We start from the raw sequence: 25,360 nt of genomic DNA on the forward strand, positions 1-25,360 counted from the left end.
CAGTCTTCTGATCTTTAAAATGGGCTTAACTGTAAATCTCAGGATTGTTGGGTGCAAGAATTCATCATGGCAAAGTATGAGAAAAGTGCCTTGTAAAATGTTGAACATGTTTTGCTGTTGTTTGGATTGTGAAGAATCCATCCAGGTCATTATTACAGGGAGTTTAGAGTTAATTCAGGAGCTTGTCTTTGCTTTATTTCTCACTCCTTCCCTCTGTCCTTTTTTTTTTTTTATGTAATGTTCCATGATTCATTATTTGCATATAACACCCAGTGCACCATGCAATATGTGCCCTCCTTAATACCTGTCACCGGCCTATCCCAGTCCCCCACCCCCCTCCCTTCTGAAGCCCTCAGTTTGTTTCCCAGAGTCCATAGTCTCGAATGGTTCATTCCCTCTTCTGTTTACCCCCCCCTTCATTCTTCCCTTCCTTCTCCTACCAATCTCCCTGCTTTTAAGCCAGTATTAGCTCCATTTTACAGATGGGGATACTGAGGCCCGGAGAAAGGAGAGGCCAGCCTGAGGATGTAGGATTAGGCAGTGGTGGATTCAGGATTAGAAACCACGCTTTCAGATCTATTTAGTCTTCTTTCTGTAGCCCCAAGCTACCAGCCAGAATTCCAGCACTAAAGGAAGCTGCCAGTGGCGGCTTAAATTAATATATGTTAAAAACTTAGGTTTGTCTCTGATACATAGCAAGGAAGGGGGGTGGGTAATCTGGGGCCCAGCCTTCCCCAGCAGTACCCTGCTTGCCCAGGAGAGACACACTGACTGACCTTTCATCCCTTGTAGCAGCTCATGCCCTGCTCTTCTCCTGCGTGTTGGAAGCAGTGAAGCATTGGAGAAAATGCTAAGCTGTTGTGAGAGGGAATTGTGCTGCCCATTTAAGCTACTTCAGAAGGGTCTCTGAAGGCACTTGATCCACCTTGGCTACCCCCACCTCCTCACAGCTTCCTGGGTACAGAAGCTTTGTGTAGCTGACCTGCATAAGGGTTTAGGTCAAAAGGTATCTGAGAAAATGTTTGAGGGTCTTGATCTGTGGAGTATTTTGCCAACTCTTGAGGGATAAGATAGTGGAAATCCAAGAACCAAAGCTGGGAAAGTCCCTTGAGACCATCTTGGCTGATTCTTATCTGGCCTTGATGTGGACATTGAATCTCAGCTGGGCTGACTTTTTCTCACTTAGTGTTTTTCCTTGTACACCACAGACTCTTGAGCTGGGCCAGATTTCCTGGAACCTTTCTAGCTTGTTCATTTTTGCCTTTCTGAGCCCAGGAAAGATACATTGAGACTGGTGAGAGGAAGGAGATGGAATAATCTGTGGAGCTCATCCCTTGGGTGCTAGACATTTTCCTTTTGAGTCTTTCTTCATCTGTCCTGCTGCTAATATGTTATTTTCCTATGGCCCCCTGATTGGCTGTAGGAGCCTAATTGAAAGTGTTGTTTTTCATTTGTGCTGCTAAAACCTATAGGATAACTATGGCACTGTCCTTTCTGGGGGATTAGATAGTTTCTGAGGTGGGGAAACTAGAGGGAAAATGAGAGAGACACCTTCTGTTCTTCAAGTTTGAGAGCCCAAAGTGGTGGGTAAGGAAGGGTTGGCTGCCAAAGTCCTGCCAAGAAGCAGCCACACAGTTTCCCCAGCTCTCTTGACCCTGGACACCTCATTTTTTCATTATTTTATTCTTGAATGGAAATACAGTCACATGGTCAAAATCTAAAAGATATAAGTGGGTGCACAGTGAAAAGTATCCCTCCTGCTCCTCCCATCCAGCCACTTGGCTGCTTCTGCAGAGGCCACCAGTGAGTCCTTCCACAGATATGTTCTATGGATATATAAGTATATATGGATATATTAAATTTTCTCTTTTTATGGTAATATATACACTGTTCTATGCCTTGCTGTACCTTGGATGTTCTTTGACCCTGTGGGGCATGAGGATGTGCTGTGGAGAGCAGAGGTTAACAGCACTGGTTCTAGAGTAAAACTACTTGGGTTTTGGTTCTGGCTCTATGTGACCTTCAGCAATCACTTCATCTCTTCAAACCTTGGTTTCTTCATTTTTAAAATGGGGATCAAATAAGTTAGTATATGTAAAAACTTAGATTTACCTCTGACACATAGTAATCACTCAGTAATTTTTTTTATTATTAGTAGAAAAACATTGTACTGTGAGCCAGGAGATCTAGGTTCTCTTCTGGCCCCTGTTCCTGGGATAGCTGAGTGACTTCCTTTGACCTCCTTTGAGATGTTTTCTCACCTTTAAAATGTAAGGTCTCATTCCTACTCTGCTTATCTTCTAGAGTTGCTAGGAGGAGGATCCAGTGAGCTCATGAATGTGAAATGATGTGAAAGCAACTTAGAAACTGTAATGTGCTATAAGCACACGGAAATAATGCTACATAACTCTTTTCATGGAAGCTACTTTGGATAACTTGAACCCAATGGCCTGAACTGGGTGGAGGAGGCATTGTCCCTTCTTCTGGCCGTAGAACCCAAAGGCCGTCCCTCAATGGGAGCTCTATTGTGGGTGGAGATGGTTCATGGCAAAAATTCAAGGGTCAAGTTTTGTCTTTTGACCTTTTTTTTTTTATCTCACTGCATACCTCTTCTGAATTCCTTGTTTCCATGTTTTCTTTGCCTCCCCTCTCTTCCTTTTACCTCCCCTCTGTCAGTTGTCAAAACCTGCTTTTTATTTTATTTTATTTTATTTTCAATTTTTTATTTAAATTCTAGTTAGTTAACATATAGTGTAATATTGGTTTCAGGAGTAGAATTTAGTGAGTCATCATTTACATATAATACCCAGCGCTTATTATAAAAAGTGCCCTCCTTAATACTCATCACCCATTTAGCCCATCTCCCCTACATCCCTCCATCAACCCTCAGTTTGTTCTCTATCGTTAAGTCTCCTGTGGTTTGCTTCTCTCTCTCTCTCTCTCTCTCTCCCCTCTTCCCATATGTTCATCTGTTTTGTTTCTTAAATTCCACATATGAGTGAAATCATATGGTATTTGTCTTTCTCTGACTGACTTATTTCATTAGCATAATATACTCTGGCTCCATCCATGTTGTTGCAAATGGCAAGATTTCATTCCTTTTGATGGCTGAGTAATATTACACGGTATATGTGTGTCTGTGTGTGTGTGTACATCAGATCTTCTTCATTCATTAGTCGATGGACATTTCGGCTCTCTCCATAGTTTGGCTATGGTGGACATTGCTGCTATAAACAGCAGGGTGCATGTACCACTTTGAATGTGTATTTTTGTATACTTTGGGTAAATACCTAGTACTGCAATTTCTGGGTCATAGTATAGTTCTACTTTTAACTTTTGGAGGAACTTCCATTCTGTTCTCCAGAGTGGCTTCACCAGTTTGCCAACAGTGTGAGAGGTTTCTCCTTTCTGTGTATCCTTCCCAATATCTGTTGTTTCCTGGGTGGTTAATTTTTGACATTCTTACAGGTGTGACGTGGTGTCTCATTGTGGTTTTAATTTGTATTTCCCTGATGATGAGTGACGTTGAGCATCTTTTCATGTGTTTGGTAGCTCTCTGGATGTCTTTTTTGGAAAAATGTTTATTCATGTCTTCTGCCCATTTCTTAACTGGATTATTTGTTTTTTGGGTGTTGAGTTTGTTAAGTTTTGTTATAGATTTTGGATACTAACCCTTTATCAGATACGTAATTTGGAAATATCTTCTCCCATTCCATAGGCTGCCTTTTAGTTTTGATTGTTTGCTTCACTGTGCAGAAGCTTTTTATCTTGATGAAGTCTCAGTAGTTCATTTTTGCTTTTGTTTCCCTTGCTTCCAGTGATGGGTCTAGTAACAAGTTGCTACAGGGGAGATCAAAGAGGTTGCTACCTGTGTTCTCCTATAGTATTTTGATGATTTCCTATCTCACATTTAGGTCTTTCATCCATTTTGAATTTATTTTTGTGTATGGTGTAAGAAAGTTGTCCAGTTTCATTCTTTTGCATACTGCTGTCCAGTTTTTACCAACTCCATTTGTTGAAAAGACTGTCTTTTTTCCCTTGGATATTCTTTCCTGCTGTGTTGAAGATTAGTTGACCATACACTTGTGGGTCCGTTTCTGTGTTTTCTGTTCTGTTCGATTGATCTGTGTCTGTTTTTGTGCTATATCGTACTGTCTTGATGATTACAGTTTTGTAATACAGTTTGAAGACCAGAATCATGTTGCCTCCAGCTTTGCTTTGCTTTTCAGTATTGCTTTGGCTATTTGGGGTCTTTTGTGCATCCATACAAATTTTAGGATTGTTTGTTCTAGCTCCATGAAAAATGCTCATGGTATTTTGATAGGGATTGCATTAAATATGTAGATTGGTTTGGGTAGTATAGACATTTTAACAGTGTTTTTCTTCCAGTCCATGAGCATGGAATGTCTTTCCATTTCTTTGTGTCATCTTCAGTTTCTTTCATCAGTGTTTTATAGTTTTCAGAGTACAGGTCTTTTACCTCTTCGGTTAGGTTTATTCCTAGGTATCTTATTGTTTTTTGTGCAATTGCAAATGGGATTGATACCTTGATTTCTCTTTCCACTGCTTCATTATTGGTGTATAGAAATACAACAGATTTCTGTATGTTGATTTTATATCCAGCATCTTTGCTGAATTCATGTATTAGTTCTAGCAATTTTTTGGTGGAGTCTTTCAGGTTTTCTACATAGAGAGTGTCATGTCGTCTGTGAAGAGTAAAAGTTTGACTTCTTCCTTGCCAATTTGGATGCCTGTTATTTCTTTTTGTTGTCTGATTGCTGAGGCTAAGACTTCCAGTACCATGTTAAATGGTAATGTTGAGAGTGGACATCCTTGTCTTGCTCCTGACAGTAGAGGAAAAGCTCTTAGTTTTTCCCCATTGAGGATGATATTAACTGTGGATCTTTCATATATGGCTTTTATGATGTTAAGGTATGTTCTGTCTATACCTACTTTGTTGAGGTTTTATCAAGAATGGTCCTGTATTTTGTCAAATGCTTTTCCTGCATCTATTGAGAAGATCATGTGGTTCTTATCTTTTATTAATGTGAAACCTGCTTTTAGAAGCAAGGCAGCAGCATCTTTCAAAGATGACCCCAAATTTCCATTTGTGATAACCTAGTCCAAATAGCTCAGAGAGGGTCTAGATCTGCCCAAGTTCATACCACAGTTCAGTAACCAAGCCAGGCCTGGAGTCTGTTATTCTCATACCATTATTTTTTCACTAGCATTTGTATCTTAGTGTGAATTTAAATTTGAGATTCTTTAGCAAAGACATTTGGTGGCGAGAGAAATTCTGTAAGTGTCTGTACTTAGCCTTCATAGTGAGGTGTTCTTATCCCTTAATTTCCAGGGTCAGACTTTTCTGGGGCCCTGAGGTGTAGGAGAGACAGTAATGGTTGTAGTACTGAAGGGATGATATCTGTAGAGCAGAAGGAAGGAAGAGCACCAGAAAATGTCTAAAACAGTGATCTCCATGGTGAAGCTAAGGGGAAAACATTAGAAGTTCTCTATATATTAAATTGCTAATCTCATCATCACTTAATCTCTATTTTTGTGTAAATTTTTATAAAACACATAGTACATTAGTAGAATTTAGATACTGGTGTAGGTATTCATTTTTTTTAACCAATCGATAATTTTTAATGCAAAACAATTGATAACCATCTTTCTAAAATACTGTGGCTTGGTTTCTAATCTTGGCTCTGCTGTGGACTAGATTTACTCACTAGGTAACTTCTCCTCACCGGAACCTCAGTTTTCTTATCTGTAAAATGTTGGACTGAACTAGGTGTGCTAGTTCTTGAGAATCTTCAATCCTGAGCTTTTCTGAGTGTAAGAACACTACATCCAAAACTAATGATGTATTATACGTTGGCTAATTGAACATAAATAAATAAATAAATATCTTAAAAAACAAAACAACAAAAGAATCCACTCTCAGGCTCTTGAACCTGAGACAGAGTCAAGAAGAATAGGTTCAAGTTCTAGCACTGTGCTGGATGCTTTGTCCCTCAGTTAGTTGCCCTGGGCCTTCCCTTCTCTGCCCTCGTCTCCTTCACCTAGCCCAAACAGGCAGAAGCTGTCTTACATAAGCTTGGATGACCTACTTGAAGTTCTGTTGTTATAAGCACGACTACTTTTCATTCAGACAAAGACCCAATGCCATCCCTCCTAGGCCTTGAGGGTGGGTCTGGATTGTGCTTCTCTTGTGTCCTTTTTGACAGCTTAAGTTTAGATGTTGCATCCCTCTGTCAGAAGGGAAGCCAACTCATTTTGTCCTCTGGGGCCTGGTCCAGTGGCTGTTCACCAAACACCCCTGCCATCCACCCATCCAGTATTTACCACTGCTAGTGCCTTGGCCAATGTCTTTTCTCTCACTGTGAGCCAACAGGTAGAGGGAAATCAATAAGCCACTGGAAACCATCTTTTACTTTCTGATGGGCTGTTTAAATGCAGATTTCCTTTTTGGGTTGTAAGGACTCCTCAGGAGAATATTACATTCTCTATGGAAAGGCACAGAGTCTTTGCAAATCTGTGTCCTGGGTGGGCATGCTTGGTAGACTTCAAGGTGGTTTAAATTGATTGAAATATATTTAATTTTTCTTTCTGTTCTCCAGATATAGGAGCAGGTCAAAATGCTCCTATAAATTCTGTTCCTGTTCTCACCACCTTAGAGCAGATGGCCATGTTTAAAGACCACATTAGAACCATTAGTTTTAACCTATCTCTTCTTCTTCTCCTCCCCCCACCTACAGCTCTTCTTGCCCTACAATATTTTAACACGACATCTGTCAAATGGATAAAAAATATGACTTTTTTTTCTTCTCTCTGCCTTGCCCACCCACCCTCTGGCTGTGGTTTTGATGAGTATAGAACTATGAATGTGGGAGGCATGGAGGACAGATTCATCATGTAGTTCTAGCCCCCTCCCCCTTCCCTTCTGTAAAGCTAGAGGAGCCCCACCCCCACCACTTCTCAGGAAACTCCAAGGCTGGCCTTCAAGTCATAGTCCAGGAAAAGTTAAGGATCCCAGGGCTGGTCCCAGTAGAACCACATGAAGAAATTCAAGAACCCAGGTGCAGAGTCCTAGATAGGTCTAGGTCACTGTAGGGATTGGGGGCTTTTTGAGCTCCCTGCCTCTTCCCTAGGGTTGTTCTGGTCATCTCTCAAGGTTTGAAGGCAACAAAGGGACCCCAATGGGTGGCTGGAACTTAATACCCATGCAGGTCCAAGAAGAGGATCACAATGTCCAGGGCAGGAACATTTTGGAGATGGAGCACAAGCTGACTCAAGAGACAGGCAGGGTCAGGCTAACCTCCAGTTTGGGATGGTATGCTTCTGACTCAACTCATGGAGAGAGCATTGCTGAGTCATTTTTTCTTTGTTTATTTGTTTTACTAATAATTTGTCTCTTAGAATATTAGAGTCTGACTTGAATAGATGGAGCACAGCTCTTGGAAATTGCTTCTAGACTATAGCATAGAAACATGCTGCAAGGATTTTTCCATTAGGGCCACTGGGGGCCTCAGGGCTGAAGATCAGGGCAGGGGCGGGAGGGAGTATGGGTGCAAGAGAGCAGGTGCAGATAGCTTCTCAAGGCAGACTGAGAAGATCCTTCTGGACAAGCTTCTCTTAACTCCTTGTCCTGCCTGGAATCTAAGACAAGGAGAAGCCAGGAGACAGAGTTTCAGAGATTCTGGTTTCTTCCAAATGATCCAGTGCAGTTAGAGGAAGTTCTTGTATTTCAAACTTTGGCTCTAGTAAGTTTAAGACACTTATTTAAATATGATGGATGACTCAGGATCACTTGGGTTGCTTTTTAAAAATTCTGCGGTGATTCTGAGCAGCAGATCTGTGGACCACACATTGAAAGACTGGTCTAATGGGTTTGAGACACCTGAGTGTTGTCAAAAGATCTCAGAATAACTTGACAGTACTATTTCCAATGTTTTGGACATTCAAGCTGATGTGTATCAGATTGGGAGATGTTCTGGGTGGGAGACTTCTCTAGCCAATAGGATCATGGTTGCTTGGTGGTCCAGAAACATGTCTTCTCTGTGATCTGTCCAACCCTTGACCTATTTGGCTGCATTTTCTCTAAAGGACTTATTTCTTCAACAAGACCAAACACTTAACATCATGAACTTTGGGCAGTAACTGGGTCTCACTTCATTAACTCCTGGGCCTGTTAGGTTGAGCTAGTGGCTGAAGTTTCATATCAGAAGAGTCCATTGCTAAAGTTCAGATCAAACAAGTAACTCCAGTTCTTTCATGTATGTTTGGTTACTGTTATAGCTAAGATCACATGTAACTTCTTTGGAAGAAGTACAGAAAGGTTTTGTCCTTTGTTATTAGTCTATAATGAGTGAGAAAATGTCCTTCATACCTTATCTGGGAAACTTATCTGGGATTCCCAAACTTTTAGGTCTTGACAGGTATGAGTTGGCTTGTGACCAAAGTACATACTGGCCTTTGGTTCAGGTGATCCATCTTACTTTTGCTGAACCTGATCCTCATCTAGGCTCATCTTTCCAAATCAAGCCAGTCCAGCTGGGTTTTGTGTCTGTCAGGTGTTGCTGAAACTAACCATAGATCTTTCATTTTATTTTTTAAAAAAGATTTTATTTATTCTAGAGAAAGAGAGAGGAGAGAGCAAGAGCATGAGCTGGGAGAAAGGTCAGAGGGAGAGGGAGAAGCAGACTCCTGACTGAGCAGAGAGCCTGACTCGGGACTTGATCACATGACCCTGGGATCATGACCTGAGCTGAAGGCAGACATTTAACCAACTGAGCCACCCATGTGCCTCAGATCTTTCACTTTCTTAAAGTGAAAAATGGATGGTACAATGGGACATTGAAGGAAGCCAATGCCCAATGATTCACAAATCACAATCTTATTCACAAATCACAAATCTTATGAAAAGATGATATTTGCTCGTCGAGTATGGCATTCAAAGCCTTTGATTCTTTGCTTAGTTTTTGCCAGGGTGTTCTGTCTATTTCTGATAGTGGAGTGTTGAGGTCCCCTACTATTAATGTATTTTCATTTATATGTCTCTTTATTCTGGATAAGAGTTGGCTTGTGTATCTTGCTGCTCCCCTGTTGGGGGCATATATATTTATAATTGTCATATCCACTTGTTGAATACTTCCCTTAAGAATAATATAGTGCCCTTCTGCGTCTCTAACTATAGTCTGTAGTTTAAAATCCAATTTATCTGATATGAGAATTGCTACCCCAGCTTTCTTTTGAGGTCCATTTGCGTGAAAGATGGTACTCCATCCCCTTACTCTCAGTCTGAATGCATCTTTGGGTTTGAAATGAGTCTCTTGTAGACAGCAAATGGATGGGTCATTTCTTTTTATCCAATCTGCAACCCTGTGGCGTTTTATGGGATGGTTCAAACCATTTACATTAAGACTGATTACTGAGAGATATGATTTTAATGTTGCCATGTTGCCAGTAAAGTCTTTGTTTCTATAGATTGTGACTTTGTTCTGTATCACTCTTGGGGCCTTTTTACTTTTATAGAACCCCCCGTAATATCTCCTGTAGGGCTGGTTTCGTGGTTACAAAATTGGTTAGTGACTGGCGATTCTGAAATGTCTTTATTTCTCCATCAATTCTGAATGACAGCCTTGCTGGATAAAGGATCCTTGGCTGCATGTTTTTCTCTGAAAGAGCTTTAAATATGCTCCCCCAACCCTTTCTCTCATTCCAGGTCTGTGTAGACAGGTCTGACGTAATTCTGATGCTTTTGCCTTGGTACGTGAGAAATTTCTTTGCCCTGGCCGCTTTCAATACTGTATCCTTGGATCTCATATTTGCGAAATGCACTATGACATGACGTGGCGTAGGTTTGTCGTGGTTGAGCTTGGGAGGGGTCCTCTCTGCCTCTTGGACACGAATGTTTGTTTCCCTTGCTAGATTAGGGAAGTTTTCAGCTACAATTTGTTCAAATATCTCTTCTAGACCTCTGTTTTTGCATACTTTCTTTCAGTACACTTAGAGCCATCATCACTTGAATTCATTAATTATTCTGCTCAGAAATGAAATTATTTAGTTATGGGTGATAACACCCAGGTTAATGCTGAAATCAGCCACGTGTGAACTATTAAGTCATACGGAAAAGAAAAATCAATTCTTGGGATTTGAAAAATATTCATAGTGGTGTTTTTCTTACCTGGTATCTTTTCTCCTTTCCCTGTTTTTCTTACCTGCCATCTTTTCTCTTTTCCCTGATGACCATCAAGCACCTGTGCACATCTTCAGCAAAAACCAGCAGCCCACCCTACAAGCCACCTGGCCATAAATCCTATCAACAACAGACTGTCCTATAGACCACCTGGTACATATTATGTAAATACTTTTCTTAGCCCCATAGTATGTTCTGCAACCTGACAGAGATGATAATTCTGTTGTTGTGATCTGCCTCAGAACTTGCCTGATTTTACGGCTCAGGTTGTAGAGGCTAAAAACAGTGTTGTTCATTATGAATTAAGCAGATTGTTTAGATCTTCTGTTCACAAGTGTACACTCTGGTTGTTTGGAGAGTAACACTCTGCTTGACAACTTGAATAAATCCATATTGCCTTATTTTCTTCTTATCCTACTTAGAAATTAGTGAAAGAGGCAAAGGGCGAAAGGATATAAACTGGAGTCATCAGGTGAGGGATTAACGAACAGGCAGGTCATGATCACACAGCTAGCAAGAGGCAGCCTAGCTCCAGTGTTCCTGTACTAAGCATGGCTAAGGCTTTGGCTGAATCAGAGGCATGGGGAGGTAGGAGTACATCTGCCTGCAAGAGCATCAGTTTGGCCAGAGTGAAAGATCCCTACCAGGGTAAAGATAAGGGTTGGATCCATAGGCGGGGCTTTGAAAGATTGATAGGAGAGAGTTGTTGAGGCTTCTTGAGTGTGAATAATTGCATCAGCAAAGAAGTTTTGAGAAATCCATCATTAAGGAGTAGCTTCAGGGGAAAGAGACTGTGGGCAGCAGGAAGGCCAATTGGGAGGCAACTTGAGGTGGTAAGAGCCAGACCGAGGATGAGACATGAGAGAGAGACATGTGGAGGGAAAAAACGGCAGGCCAAGAAGAGGAATCGGAACTGGGAAAAATTATGTTAGTCACCATACAGTACATCTCTAGTTTTTGATGTAAAATTCCATGATTCATTAGTTGCGTATAACACCCAGTGCACCATGCAATACGTGCCCTCCTTACTACCCATCACCAGCCTAGGTGACTAACATAATATAATAAAAAATATTATTATTAAAAAAGAAATGGGAAAAATTAGGAAGGAGGGGAACAGGGGCATATGATGAGTTTTATATATGTTTTGTTGGAGGTGGTAGCAGGCCATCCAGGGAAATGTGGAGGAGGAATTTGGAAATATGGGACTGGAGGTGAGAGAGCTGATGTCATGAGAAAGATGATTTCTCTGACTTTTGAATGGGGTAGTCAAGGGCAAAAGTGGAAAACCCATTCCTCAATTTTCCCAGCCAGTCTGACTAGCCTATGTCACCAGAAATGCCTGAATATGAGTTTCTTATTTTCCTGAGTAGAGAGCATTAAAAGCATCAAATCAAGCACAAAGGAGGGTGAGAAGAAATATGCTGTAATAATGAAATTTCTGTCCTTTAAGAAGCTGAACTATTAGCCTCAATAGAAAGCTAGAGCTGGAAACAAGAGTGTGCCAAGTCTGTAACTTGACTGATAATGAAACTAAGACAGGCTAATGACTTGCCTAAGATCGTTCAATGAGTTACTGGCAGAGCTTCTTCCAGTAGCCAGTCTTTGCTGTCCACCATGGTGCTTCCTAGCTGTTGTTGGAACAGCCTGGGTCACACCTTTCCAGAAGTGGGAAAGATTATTGTCCTTGAACACTGGGCAATATAGCCAGAATCTATTTACAAGGCTGCATTAAAAAGACTATTCAGGAGAGAGAATAAAATCCCAGCCTATTTTAGATGTGCTTGAAAGGAACAAAGGAAAGGACTTTGCTCTTGTCCATGCCCAGCTTTTGAGGGATGGGACCTTCTGATTGGATGGGGGGTAAGCACCAACTGACAAAAACCTTGTAGAGGCAAAAATGTCTCGAAGTACCTTCTTACCCTCCTGTGAAGCTTCTCAGAAGGCAGGTCCAGCTCAGCTACCTGCATGGCAATTGACACATTTGCTATTCTGCACGACACATTTTTATTTTTTAACATTTTCCCCTTCTGCTTCTTGCCATCAAAATTCTAATTTCTGGCAGTCATCCAGGCTAATTAAATACCTATTTTGGGGGTGGTACTGTTCAGCTGCAGGGCAAGAGCAAAGAAAGGAAGACAAGTGTTAAGGCTCTGGATAACTGGGATCCGAGGTTTTTTTTTTTTTTTCTATGTTGGCAAGGCCTGGCATTGGGAATACTCCTTACATGACCCAAAATATCCTTTCTCAGGTATGCCAACCACTGAGGAAGACCTGGAGGATAGGCAGGGAGCCCAACCTACAGGGTGGCATGGGGATCCCTGGGAAGAATGAGGCATCAGGAGAGGCAAGGGTGAAGCCTAGACTATGAAGGTTCTCCAGAGCAGTGGTTCACCAAGTGTGTCTCTGAACCAGCAACAGAGGCATCACCTGGAAACTTGTTTGAAATGCAAGGTCTCGAGTCCTACTTAAGACCAACTGAATTAGGGGCACCTGGTGGCTCAGTCAGTTAAGCATCTGCCTTTGACTCAGGTCATGATCCCAGGGTCCTGGGATTGATCCCCGAGGCAGGCTCCCTGCTCAGTGGGGAGCCTGCTTCTCCTTCTCCCTGTGCCCCTCCACCCCCCAGCTCATGCTCTCTTTCTTGCTCTGCTCTCTCTCTCTCTCAAATAAATAAAATCTTTAAAAAATAAAGACCAACTAAATCAGAGACTCAGACTTGGGGGCCTAGTAATCTGTGTTTTAACAAGCCCTCCAGGAGGTTGAGAACTACTACTCAAGATCATTTACAGGATGGTCTGGTATCCCTGGAAAGAGAAACCAGCTGGGAGGCTTCTCTCTCTGCCTTCTTGTGAGAGATTAGCAAAAGCAAAGCTTATAGAGTAAGGCCTACTAAAGATTCAAATCTGCTGTACCACCTATTAACTGGGTGCCTGTAGGTTACTTAGTTAATGTCACAGGTTATCTTCAGTAAAAATGGGAATATTAATGCTTACTTTAGAGAGTTATAGAGGCTGAGATCACAAAGCCCCTTGCCCAATGCCCGACATATGTTTTTAACAAATATAAGTTTTTCTTCCTTCCTTTTCTTTCTCTGCATTTTACTTTCTTTGTCACTTCTTCCTTGCTTTCTTTCCTTCCACCTGAGATGGCCCACAGGCCACTCCAATTTAGCTGTATACACATGCCACATTGTTGAACAGAGACAAGGCTTAGATGTCAAACTCTTAGAGGTCAATGACTCCAGAGTATGGTGGTCACATTTCCAGGGTAAAAATCAGGGAACATGGGTCTGATAACAGATGTATCTATTTATAGTATCAATGGAATAGAATATTTGAAATTAGGATTATCCTGGGAAATATAGACAAAAATAAGTAGGATCTCATTCCTCTTTTAAGAAAGATAATATGACTTCCCCATCCTCTTATTCATGTCCAAAAGTGTCTTTGGTGTAGGGGTGCAGAACACTGTGTGTCCCACTCACTGGCAAGTCTGAGCAAGAGTCAACCTATATTTGGTGCTATGCCTGAAATGTCCTGGGGATTAGGAATTATTTTGTTAGAACTCACACCAGCACTTTCCCAAGGCCAGGAGGTATTTGGGTACCTTGCTAGAGTGACCCAGTACCATCTCCTGGCTTTACATTGGGCTTGCAGGAGGAAGCGGGGTGGGGGGACAATTGGGAAATTAAGGCTTTTGCTGGCAGGAGGAGTATACACCAGTTTAAGATATAAAGAATTTAACCCCTGATATAGCCACTCTCAAATGGCCTTTTCTTGTCTTTTTTGCTTTTATAGCTCTGTATTATTTGATAATATGATCAGCTCCTGCTACTTAAAGCTGTTATCCTTCACTTTTGTGAGATTACACTCCTTGGTATCCTAATTATGTACTGAAAGCTTCATTTTGGTTTGTTTCTCTGGCTCCTCTTCTCTTTCTGATCCCCCATTATTGCTGTTTCCCTAGGTTTCTGGTCTTCTTTCTTAGCACTTTCTTACAGGGCAAACTTCCCTGGTTTCCACAATTTCTGGGCCATTGACTCCAAAACCTATACAACTATCTCTCCTGACATCTCTTGAACTTCAAGTCTACCTGTGTGTCCTGCTGGCCCCGTATATTCAACACACTGAAGAGAAAATTTGTCATCTTTTTCCCCTCCCAATCCAGCGTTTCTTTGTGTAACTTACCCTCATGCTTTAATCATCACACTTTGACTTGAAATTCCACCTCCACCCCCAAATCAACTTTGACTTCCTCCTTTTCCTCAAATTAGTTTCAGAGCCTTCAAACAGGACTCCAGCCTACCATTCCATCTGTCCTTTCCCAAGTACCCCAATCCCTTCTTCCCGGACTTTTCCAAACTCTACTACCTATTTGCCATCAAATTCCCCATAGTCTTTACCTCTAAGACTTTATGTAGTCTTATTCCTCTGCCTCAAATGCTTTTCCTTCTCCCTCCTGTATCTGTTACAATCCTACCCATTCTTTAAGGCCTATCTTCAGTGTCCCACAAAATCATTCTAGAGCCCAATAGCCACATATATTACCTCCTTCCTCTGTAGTCTTGTACTAAGCCAACATATACCAAGCACTGTAGTAGGCACTGTACATCTAGTGCTCAGTTTACCCTATCCATAACCCTGCCTGTGAGGCAGGTATTTTTATCCCCATTTTGTATATGAAGAAACTGAGGCCCAACGTTGTATAGCTTGAAACTATTGTCCTTGGCTTTTGTGATATTGCACTTCTTGGTATCCTAATTATATGCTGAAAGTTCCATTTTGGTTTGTTCTCTGGCTCTTCTATTCCTCACCTCCCATTGTCACTGCTACTTTCTAAGGTAGGAAAGCCCAGAATTGAAGCTAGGTTTACTTGACCTTAACCATATTTTCATACTGCTTGAAGGACATTCACTGTTGGTACCTGAAGGTCCTTTGATCTTCAGGTAAGGACTGTGCCTGAATCATAGTAAGAAGATCCCTGTATATAGTGGGGGCTCACTGAATGAGTGTAGATGAGCTAGATGAGCAAAGTGCATATTTATCAAAAAATTGTAGCAAGTTAAGTCAATCCTGTACACAAAAGGGAGATTTGAAACCAATTTCAAGCCCAAATTTAATTCACTTTTATTTTTAAATTTTTATTGATTGATTGTATTTTATTTAAATTCAATTAGCCAACATATAGTCCTTCATTAGTTTCAAATGTAGTATTCAATAATTCATCAGTTGTGTAACACCCAGTGCTCATCACATCACATGCCCTCCTTAATGTCCATCACCCAGTTACCCCATCCCCCCACCCACCTCCCTTTCCACAACTTTCAGCTTGTTTCCCAGAGTCCATAGTCTCTCACGGTTTGTCTCCCTTTCTGATTTCTTCCCATTCAGTTTTCCCTCCCTTCCCCTATGATCCTCTGCACTATTTCATATATTCTACATAGGAGTGAAGCCATATGATAATTGTCTTTCTCTGATTGACTTGTTTCACTGAGCATAATAACTTCCAGTTTTAATTCACTTTTAAAACAACTCAGAGGATGGGCGAGTAGCGTACCCTTATTCCTGCTTATATTTGGAACTAGAGAGCACAGGAGCCCGATACAGCTACCAGCCCCTTCTGGATTAGCTCTTCTCTCATGTCTGCGCACATATACATCAACTCTTGGTTCAGTATGTTATAATTCATGAAGCAGGTGGGTATGTAGAATTATCCATGTTTAACAGGTAAAGAAACTGACCCAGTGGCACCATAGTTTATAAGAGCAGATACTCTAGAGCCATACTGTAGCTGCATTTGAATTATGTCTTTAATACTTACTGTGTCAATTTGGGAAAATTATTTAAACTTTCTGAGCTTCAGTATCCTCATCTGTAAAATAGGAATAATAATACTATTTCCTCAAAGGGCTGCTCTGAGGCTTTAATGAATTCATGTGTGTAAACTGCTTGGAATAGTGCCTGACATATTAGCTAACATCATCATCACTATCAAGTAGCAGAGAAAGGTCTTAAATCCAGGTGTTCTTTTCTACCTTCTCTATCTATGGTGTTACTTTGGGGGAAAAGTGGTCTAGGAGGCTGGCTATCTGATGACTGTAGGAAAGTTACTCCTGTTATATCATAACTAGTCTATAAAATGAAGACTTAAGGGTGATGATCTATGAAATACTGTCTAGTTCTGATTGTTTTTTATTCCAAGTAGGCCCTGACAACAGGCTTACCAGTTGGTTTACAGTCACTGGATCCTAGATTGGCCTTGTCTAGGGTATAGCTGGGCTCTGTGATCTGAGGGCCCAGGCAGGTCAGCTGGACTAAATGGGGACAAGAGTGAGACAACTGCTGCTGGGAAAAGCCAAACATGAAGTTACTAAAACGATGACTGCACTGCAGAGAGAGCACAGACAGTGGAATCAGCCAGACCTGGGCCTAGGGTACCTCAGACAGCAGCACAGATAGCATCCTGAGCAGAGGGCTGGTAATTGATGCCAAGATATACTTGACCTTTGGTAAAAAGCCAAGGATATAGCTTTAAGCCACAAGCCTTCATGGTGCTGTGATTTGGGACTTATTGAGCTCTAAAAACACTAGTTGGAACCCATCTTTGGCAGGAAAGGGAAATTTTCTTTATGAAGATTTATTTTATTAAGGCCAGTGACCAGCAATTCTCCACTGAGGCCAGAATAAGAAGAAATTGACTTTTATTGCAATTGGAAGAAAGCAGGTTCAACATAAAACAAAACAAAAACAAAACAAAAAACATCTCATAGGCAGGGCCATTGGTGACTAAAGGTGGCTGTCCATATCTCCTTCTTTGTAGTTCTTTACGAATAGGAGTCATCTGGTTTGTGATATTATGGATGGAGTGAGTTCAATGTAGCTAATGAGTAGACATTGGTAGTATGGTATGATGGGTATTAGAGCATATGTAGTCAGAAGGCCAGGCTCCATAATTTATTACTTGTGCGATTGAACAAAGGACAGGTCACGACCTGTATTTGAGCCTCAGTTTCCTTATCTTTAAAATATGGGTAATAGTGAGACCTAGTCATTCAGTAAGAATCAAGTGGTGCAGTAGATATTAAAATATTTTATAAATAGTAAAGCATGGGGTACTTGAAAGGTGGTGTTATAAAAGGCCCTATTGGAAATCTCATTTGCACCCATGCTGAGGAGCTCCCAGTATGCCTTACCTGACAAACAGAATTACTTAACTAAGTCAAAAGATCAGTGTATGGGTGTGTTTTCATATGTATGTAATGTGTTATGTGTTAATTTCATGATCATAGGGTTATTCTCCACTTGGTATATTGAAAGGCAGATCTATGTGAGAGGATGCATGTTCCATATTCTGTCTCTGTTACCTTTGAACTGTTTTGTCTTTGGTCTTGTGGAGCTACAGTTACCTTGGGGAATCAGTCCTTCCTCAAAGCAGACTGATAGAAAAGTTGACTTCTAGAGAACGTGTTCAGAAATTTAGTGCTAGAGAAAGAGTTCTTGAATCTTTTGCCTTGACAGGCTGTATATTCTTTGTTCTGGGATCTCTTTCTCCAAATGCCAGGAAGATTGATGGCCCATATAGCCTGGAACCAGTTGGGGAAAAAGGAAAACAACACAGGGGTCAGGATGGCAGCCAGAAAGAGGCAGACTCTTCCTCCACCGTCATCCCTATCACTGTGCCTAGACAAGTGTTGTAAATTTGTGTGTGTGTGTGTGTGTGTGTGTGTGTGTGTGTGTGTTGTGATGTGGCACTAAGATAGATGTCTTCCTGCTATTTTGTGCAGCCCAGTCCTACTTGCCACAAAGTTTAATGAACAGCATTAAGGTCTTTGCATATTTCCTGCCTTGCTGGGTGATCCTGAGCTCGCCCCTTAACCTCATTGTGGCTCAGTTATGCCATCTATCAAATGCAGGATTCAACCTAGACTCCTTATGTATCTCACAGGGTGGTGGTAACAAATCACTGAGTAAATCTGTGCCAAGGTTGAGTTTTGTGCAAGCAAGGCATAACAGAAAGCCATATTCTTTCATACCCATGACCTCTCTGGATGGCATCATGTGTGGGTGAGAACAAGAGGCTGCAGGACTGGAGTCCATTGTGTGTGAGGAATGCCATGGTCTGTAACTCCTGGGGGGGTGGGGTACAGTGGTGTTAAATAATGTACCACCAACTCTCAATTGGTCAGTTCCAAAGAGGAGGAGGAAAAGAGGAAGAATACAGAGAAATTAGAGAAAATATGTTTGAGCTTCATTTTTGCCTTTGATTTCAACCTCTTCACCCATTCCAGATCCAGGGCTGCCTTGAAGCACCAAGGAAAGATACACTAGAACTTACTTTCTTGTCTAGAGAAAAAAGCTCATAAGTAGGAATAAAAGCATGAGGCCTGTGTAGTCCATATTCACATTCTAGGCCATTCCACCCACTGGCTAATGGAGAGTTGACAAGTATTGTTTGTCTTGTGGTCCAGTGGAGCTTGTGCTCCTAGTGCCATCTCCCCAACCCTTTACCACTAGTATGTCAGTTTTTTCATAACTAGTAGAGTTCTGTGGGTGGGGTAAGGGGCAATTAACGTAGCCAGCTGTGTGGACTGAACACATTCTCATTTTGTCTCCTAAGCTGATCACTGGAGATTCCATCGTTAGTGCTGAGGCAGTATGGGATCACGTCACCATGGCCAACCGGGAGTTGGCATTTAAGGCTGGCGACGTCATCAAAGTCTTGGATGCTTCCAACAAGGATTGGTGGTGGGGCCAGATCGACGATGAGGAGGGATGGTTTCCTGCCAGCTTTGTGAGGGTGAGTGTCAGCCTTCACTCTCCTCTCCTCAGCCTTCACTCTCCTCTCCTGTCTCCTTGGCTCCCTGCCCCTGGCTTTCCCCTCACCAGCCTCTGTTCTTCTGCTCATTTCTCTCCTGGTGGCTCCTCTCACATTGCCCCTCCCTTTTTTTGGTCTTTTACCCAGGACATGGGCCTCCTTTAATCTTTCCCCTTCTAATTTTGAGTCTTTTCTTTTTTGCCCCATGTTTATTTTAACAATCCCCGTATTCTGTCTGCCTCCTGCCTCCTACCTGTCGTGACTTTGTAAAAATCACTTCCCCTTTGGTCTGGATGGTTTTTGAAGACTCTTTTAACTCTATATTGTTGTGAACTTACATTTCTTATCTCTCGTCTTTTCTGCTTTTATTTTCCTTGTCTCCCCTCTTTTGTTTTTTCTTTTTATAGATCCCTCTCTTCCTTTCCCCTCCCCTCCTCATTCCTCATTCCTTTGCCTTCTTTCTCTTATTTAGGGAAGTGTGAACACCCCTGTGTGTTGTCTTCAGCTGTTAATGTAAGAGTGTGGGCTCCCTACCCTCTGATCTGCTTACTGATTGCAGATTTTACATTTACAAGGTGACTGAGGCAGCCAGCTTGAGGGTAGGATGCAGGCAGCTTGATAGTGCTTAGAAGACCTTGGCCCTTTGACATTGTGCCATGAAGAACCTGGCCTCTAATAGAAGGGGCTCTTGGGAAAGAGCTCCTTAGCAGTTTCTGCTTCTTCTGGGTCACCAGATGGCAAGATGCTATAGGGTAAGAACACTGGCCTGGCTTCCCAGCTCTTGGCCTTCCTTAGAGTTTTGAGCTAGAATCTGTTCTTTCGTATTTGTGAGCTCTGATTTTCCCCACCCACAAAATGGTGTTGATAATTCTTTCATGCCACTGGATATCACAATGAATGATATAATGCACATGGAAACAACTTTGTAGCAGTACAAATACCCAGGCTACATCAGGATGTCTTATGATAATCCTTACCATAACCTATCACCTTTTGTTAGTTTCTTCTGTAAGATACCTGATGTCAAACAAAAGGTGAGAGTGGTTTGGGCTCCTGGAAGATGAAGGGCCTGAAGACTATAATGATGATAATTGTGACATGAGTAAAGGAGCAGGTTATTTGGAATCAGACAACCTGAAGTGCAATTTCAGCTTTACTACCTCCCAACTCCATGGCTTTTGGCAAGACTTTTCAATTCCCTGAACCTTGATTTCCTCATCTGAAAAATAGGGATAGCAGACTTTTCATGATGATTACATGAGATCACATAGGGAAGTAAAGTATTTAGCACAGTGCTTGCCATACAGTGGGAACTTGGCAAATGGTAACTTGCTTTATCATCATTATTATCCTTCTCATTATCACCACCACCACCACCTTATTAGCCCCAAAAGTTCTATGTATTAAGGCTAGCCTTAATGGTTAAAAGAGGCCTCCTTCCTTGGAGGGCTGTAAACCCGGGAAACACTGTGATCTGGTTGGAATAATTTATGTGAGGACAGTACTCAGAAGCAGGGAGATGGACAAAATGATTTCTCATCCTCTTCTGTCCTGGGAATCTCCTAATGAAATATCCAATCCTTTTTCCTCTGCCTATGTGGCATCTTCCATCAGAGACTTCTAATGTTATCTCTGTCCCAGCTCAGCCTTTCTGCTTGATGACTACCCAGGGGTAGTCAGAAAGAACACATCAGTAACCGTGGGCTGTTGGGACTAGTGTGAGGTCCCATAAAGAAACAGCTTGTGTATCTTGGGCTAATAGATCCTTCTTTAAAGGAAGGATTAAACTGCACCTCAATGTCACCCCAATTCAAATGTATTTCACTTTCTACAAAACATCATTTTTTTTATTATATGTTTTTTTATTATGTTAGTCACCATACAGTACATCCCTGGTTTCTGATATAAAGTTTGATGATTCGTTAGTTGCGTATAACACCCAGTTGCACCATGCAATACATGCCCTCCTTACTACCCATCACCAGTCTATCCCATTCCCCCACCCCCCTCCCCTCTGAAACCAAAACATCATTTTTAAAAAAGATTTTATTTATTTATTTGACAGAGACAGAGCACAAGCAGGGAAAGCAGCAGAAGGAGAGGGAGAAGCAGGCTCCCTGCTGAGCAGGGATCCCAGGACCCTGGGATCATGACCTGAGCCAAAGGTAGATGCTTAACCAACTAAGCCACACAGGTGTCCTGAAATATCATTTTTCTAATAAACAGTAAATCAAGGGATGGGGCAAAATGATTGAGAAAGGCAGAATGACTCCTGGAGGCAAATGGCAAAGCCAGGCTTTAGCATATCAATGAAGCGGCATTTATGCTTCTACATGCAAGGTCAGGAGAAGAGTTCCTCTAAGCACACGGTCCCAAGCAGCCACTTGCATGGGCTAAAGCTGACCTTTGAGAAGACTACTGCCTGACTCAGGCATGCATGGTATGGAGTCTAGCCTAGTGGTTTTCAGCCTTGGCTGCATGATGAAATAAATCACTTGGGCAGCTTAAAAAAACAAACAAACAAACAAACAAACAAACAGAACATCAAAACTCAGGTTCCAAGCTAGTTAAATCAGAATCTTTGATGATAAGAACCACTGGTCTATACCAGCACAGTCCAGTAGAAATAAAATATTAGCCATAAATGCAAGCCACAAATATTATTTAAATTGTTCTAGTAGCCATGGTAAAAACAAACAAAAAACAAACAAAAAAACCCAATAAACAAACAAAAAATATGTAAAAAAAAATACAAGTGACTGTTCATATCTTCTGCTCATTTTTTGATTTGATTATTTGTTTCTCGTGTACTGAGTTTGAGAAGTTCTTTGTAGATCTTGGATACCAGTCTTTTATCTGTAGTGTCATTTGCAAATATCTTCTCCCATTCTGTGGGCTGCCTCTTAGTTTTTTTTGACTGTTTCCTTGGCTGTGCAGAAGCTTTTTATCTTGATGAAGTCGCACAAGTTCATTTCTTCTTTTGTTTCTCTTGCCTTTGGAGATGTGTCATGAAAAAAGTTGCCATGGCTGATGTCAAAGAGGTTGCAGCCAATGTTCTCCTCTAGGATTTTGATGGATTCCTGTCTCACATCGAGGTCTCTCATCCATTTGGAGTTTATCTTTGTGTATGGTGTGAGAGAGTGGTCAAGTTTCATTCTTTTGCATGTAGCTGTCCAATTTTCCCAGCACCATTTATTGAAGAGACTGTCTTTTTTCCACTGGATGTTTTTTCCTGCTTTGTCAAAGATTAGTTGCCCAAAGAGCCGAGGGTCCATTTCTGGGTTCTCTATTCTGTTCCATTGGTCTATGTGTCTGTTTTTGTGCCAGTACCATGCTGTTTTTGTGATCTCAGCTTTGTAGTATAGCTTGAAATCCGGCATTGTGATGTCCCCAGCTTTGTTTTTCCTTTTCAACAATTCCTTGGCAATTCAGGGCCTTTTCTGGTTCCACACAAATTTAAGGGCTGTTTGTTCCAGTTCTTTGAAAAATGTCATTGGTATTTTGATCAGGATGGCATTGAAAGTGTAGATTGCTCTGGGTAGCATAGACATTGTAACTATGTTAATTCTTCCAATCCGTAAGCATGGAATATTTTTCCACCTTTTTGTGTCTTCTTCAATGTCTTTCAAGAGTGATTTGTAGTTTCTAGAATATAGATCCTTTACATTTACCTCTCTGGTTAAGTTTATTCCAGTACGTAGGTTTTTGGTGCTATTGTAAATGGAATGATTCCCTAATTTCTCTTTCTACCGTTCATTGTTTGTATAGAAAAGCACTGATTTCTGAGCATTGATTTTTATCCGCCACATTACTGAATTGCTTATATTCGTATGTGTTGGATTCTTTTGGGTTTTCCAATAAAGATCTGTATCTGTAAAGAGAGAATTTGCTTCTTCTTTGCAATTTGAATACCTTTTTCCTCTTTGTTGTTTGATTGTTGTGCAGGACTTCTAGTACTACATTGAACAACAATACATGAGTAGACATCCTTGTCGTCCATTCTGATCTTAAGGGAGATCTTCAGAACTTTCCCATTGAGAAATAGTAGCTGTGGGCTTTTCATAGATGCTTTTATGATATTGAGTAGGTTCCCTCATCCCTATATTTTTGAAGAGTTTTAATCAGTGAAAGGATCATTTATTTTGTCACAATCTTTTTCTTATCAATTAAGAGAGGTTATATGCCGTTTCTTGTGTGCTCGTTTTGCGCTTATGTCATCATCATCCGCGTTGCTTGATTTTCGAATCGTGTACCACCTTGCATCCCAGGAATACCCCACCTCAAGTCATGGTGAAATAATCACTTTTAATGTAGCTGTTTGGATCCTTTTTGGCTGGATCTGTGACATATTTTGTCATCATCTTTATCAGGGATATTAGTCTGTAATGAACAATATTTCTCTGGTGTCTTTGGTTTGGGAGATCAGGGGTAATGTGCTCTCAGCCAGTAAATGAATTTGAAGATTTCCTTCCATTTCTATTTTTATAATTTTTTATATTATGTTAGTCACCATACAGTACGTCCCTGTTTTGATTAAGTTCATGATTCATTACTTGCATATAACACCCAGTGCACCATGCAATATAGTGCCCTCCCTTATACCCATCACCAGCTATCCCATTCCCCCACTCCCTCCCTCTGAAGCCCTCGTTTATTTCCCAAGAGTCCACAGTTTCTCCATTTCTATTTTTGAAACAGCTTTTAGAAGAATAGTATAGGTTTCTTCTTTAAAATATTTGAAAAGAATTCCTGGGAGGTCACTGGCCCTGGACTCTTGTTTTTAGAGGAGATTTTTGATTTACTATTTCAATTTCCTTCCTTTTTATTCATCTGTTCAGATTCTCTATTTCTTTCCTGTTTGAGTCTTGTTGAGTTTGTAAGTGTCCGGGGAATGCATCTCGTTTATTCCAGATTACCTAGTTTGTTGTGAATATAGCTGCTGTAATAAGTTCTAATAATTATCTCTATTTCCTTAGTGTTTATTAGTGATCTCTCATCTTTCATTCATAATTTTATTAATTGTGGTCCTTTCTCTTTTCTTTTAGGTAAGTCTGACCAGTTGGTTTATCGATCTTATTAATTCTTTCAAAGAACAGTTTATAGTTTCAGAATAAATCTGCACTACTTATACATTTCTGGTTTTCTTTTTTAGAATTTTAGTATTCATTTGACAGAGAGAGAAGCCAGGCGAGAGAGGGGAACACAAGCAGGGAGTGGGGGAGAAGAGGAAGCAGAGCTCCTAGAGATGAAGACTGAGTGGGGCTCGTCCAAACAGCTGGGATCATGCCCTGAGCTCGAGAGACGAGGCTAACGACTGCACCACCCAGGCGCCCTACGATCTGGGTTTCTAAATTCATTGATCTCGCACTAATGCTCTATTCCATTTCTCTTGTCCTACTTCAGTTTAGGTTTTATTTGTTGTTCTTTCTCCGTTCCTTAAGGAATTATAAGGTGAGCTTGTTTTATTTTGGGATTTTCAATTTTTAGAGTGAGGCTTGGAGTGGCTTGTATTTACCCCATATGGACCACACTAAAAGTATCCCATAGGTTTTGTACTGATGTGTTTTCCTTCTCATTGGATTTGTCACTGAATAGTTTAAGTTCTTCTTCAATTTCCTGGTTGACCCAGACTTGTTATCACAGGATGGTCTTTCAGCGTTCCAAGTGTTTGAATTCCTTCAAATTTTTTCTTCTGATTGAGTTCCAGTTTCCAAGCGATATGATGGCTGAGAAATATGCAGGAATAATGTCAGTCGTCTTTTGGTATCAGTTGAGACTCAAATTTGCTGACCCAGTGTGGTCAAAATGTTCTCGGAGAAATGTTTCATTTGCATTCGAAAGAATGAGTATTCTGTTTACTGGGGTGGAATGTTCTGTATATACCTTGAGTCCATCTGGTCCCGGAATTGTCATTCAAAGCTCTTTTTTCTTTGTTGATTCCTCTTGCTTGTGATCTGTGTATTGCTGAGAGTGGATTGTTGAGGTCTCCTACTATTGAAAGTAGTTATCGAATCATGTTTATGTTTATTTTGTTTAACAGTGGCTTATGCAGTTGGACTACTCCCATGTTGGGGACATAGATATTTATAATTGTTAAGATATTCTTGTTGGGTAGACCCTTTAAGAATGATTTAGTGTACGCCTTCTGTATCTCTTACTACAGTCTTTAGCTTAAAATCATTCGTCATGCATAATAAGATTTGCTTGCCCCGCGCTTTCTTTTGAGGTCCGTTGGCATGAAAAATTGTTTTCCATCCTTCCTTTCAGTCTGGATTTATCTTTTAGGTTCAAAATAGTCTCTTGTGAGACAGCAAGCAGTAGGGTCATATCTTTTAATCAATCTGC

The 25,360-nt window shown here is 41.1% G+C and overlaps 1 protein-coding gene across 4 annotated transcripts in view; it reads left to right on the top strand.

Annotated features, from left to right (window-relative positions):
* The window catches only part of ARHGEF9 (Cdc42 guanine nucleotide exchange factor 9), a 171,996-nt gene that overhangs the window by 14,401 nt on the left and 132,235 nt on the right, over positions 1-25,360 (top strand). For 3 of the 4 annotated variants that reach the window (XM_040631093.1, XM_040631100.1, XM_040631094.1), the window contains exon 2: positions 18,818-18,997. The exons of the other annotated variant lie outside the window; for it this stretch is intronic. In XM_040631093.1, the coding sequence (XP_040487027.1) occupies positions 18,818-18,997 (180 nt within the window). The remainder of the gene's footprint in view (positions 1-18,817; positions 18,998-25,360) is intronic. 4 annotated transcript variants of the gene reach the window in all.

The sequence above is a fragment of the Ursus maritimus genome (assembly GCF_017311325.1).
Source record: "Ursus maritimus isolate PB19 chromosome X unlocalized genomic scaffold, ASM1731132v1 scaffold_X1, whole genome shotgun sequence".
In the NCBI taxonomy this organism is placed as follows: Eukaryota; Metazoa; Chordata; class Mammalia; order Carnivora; family Ursidae; genus Ursus; species Ursus maritimus.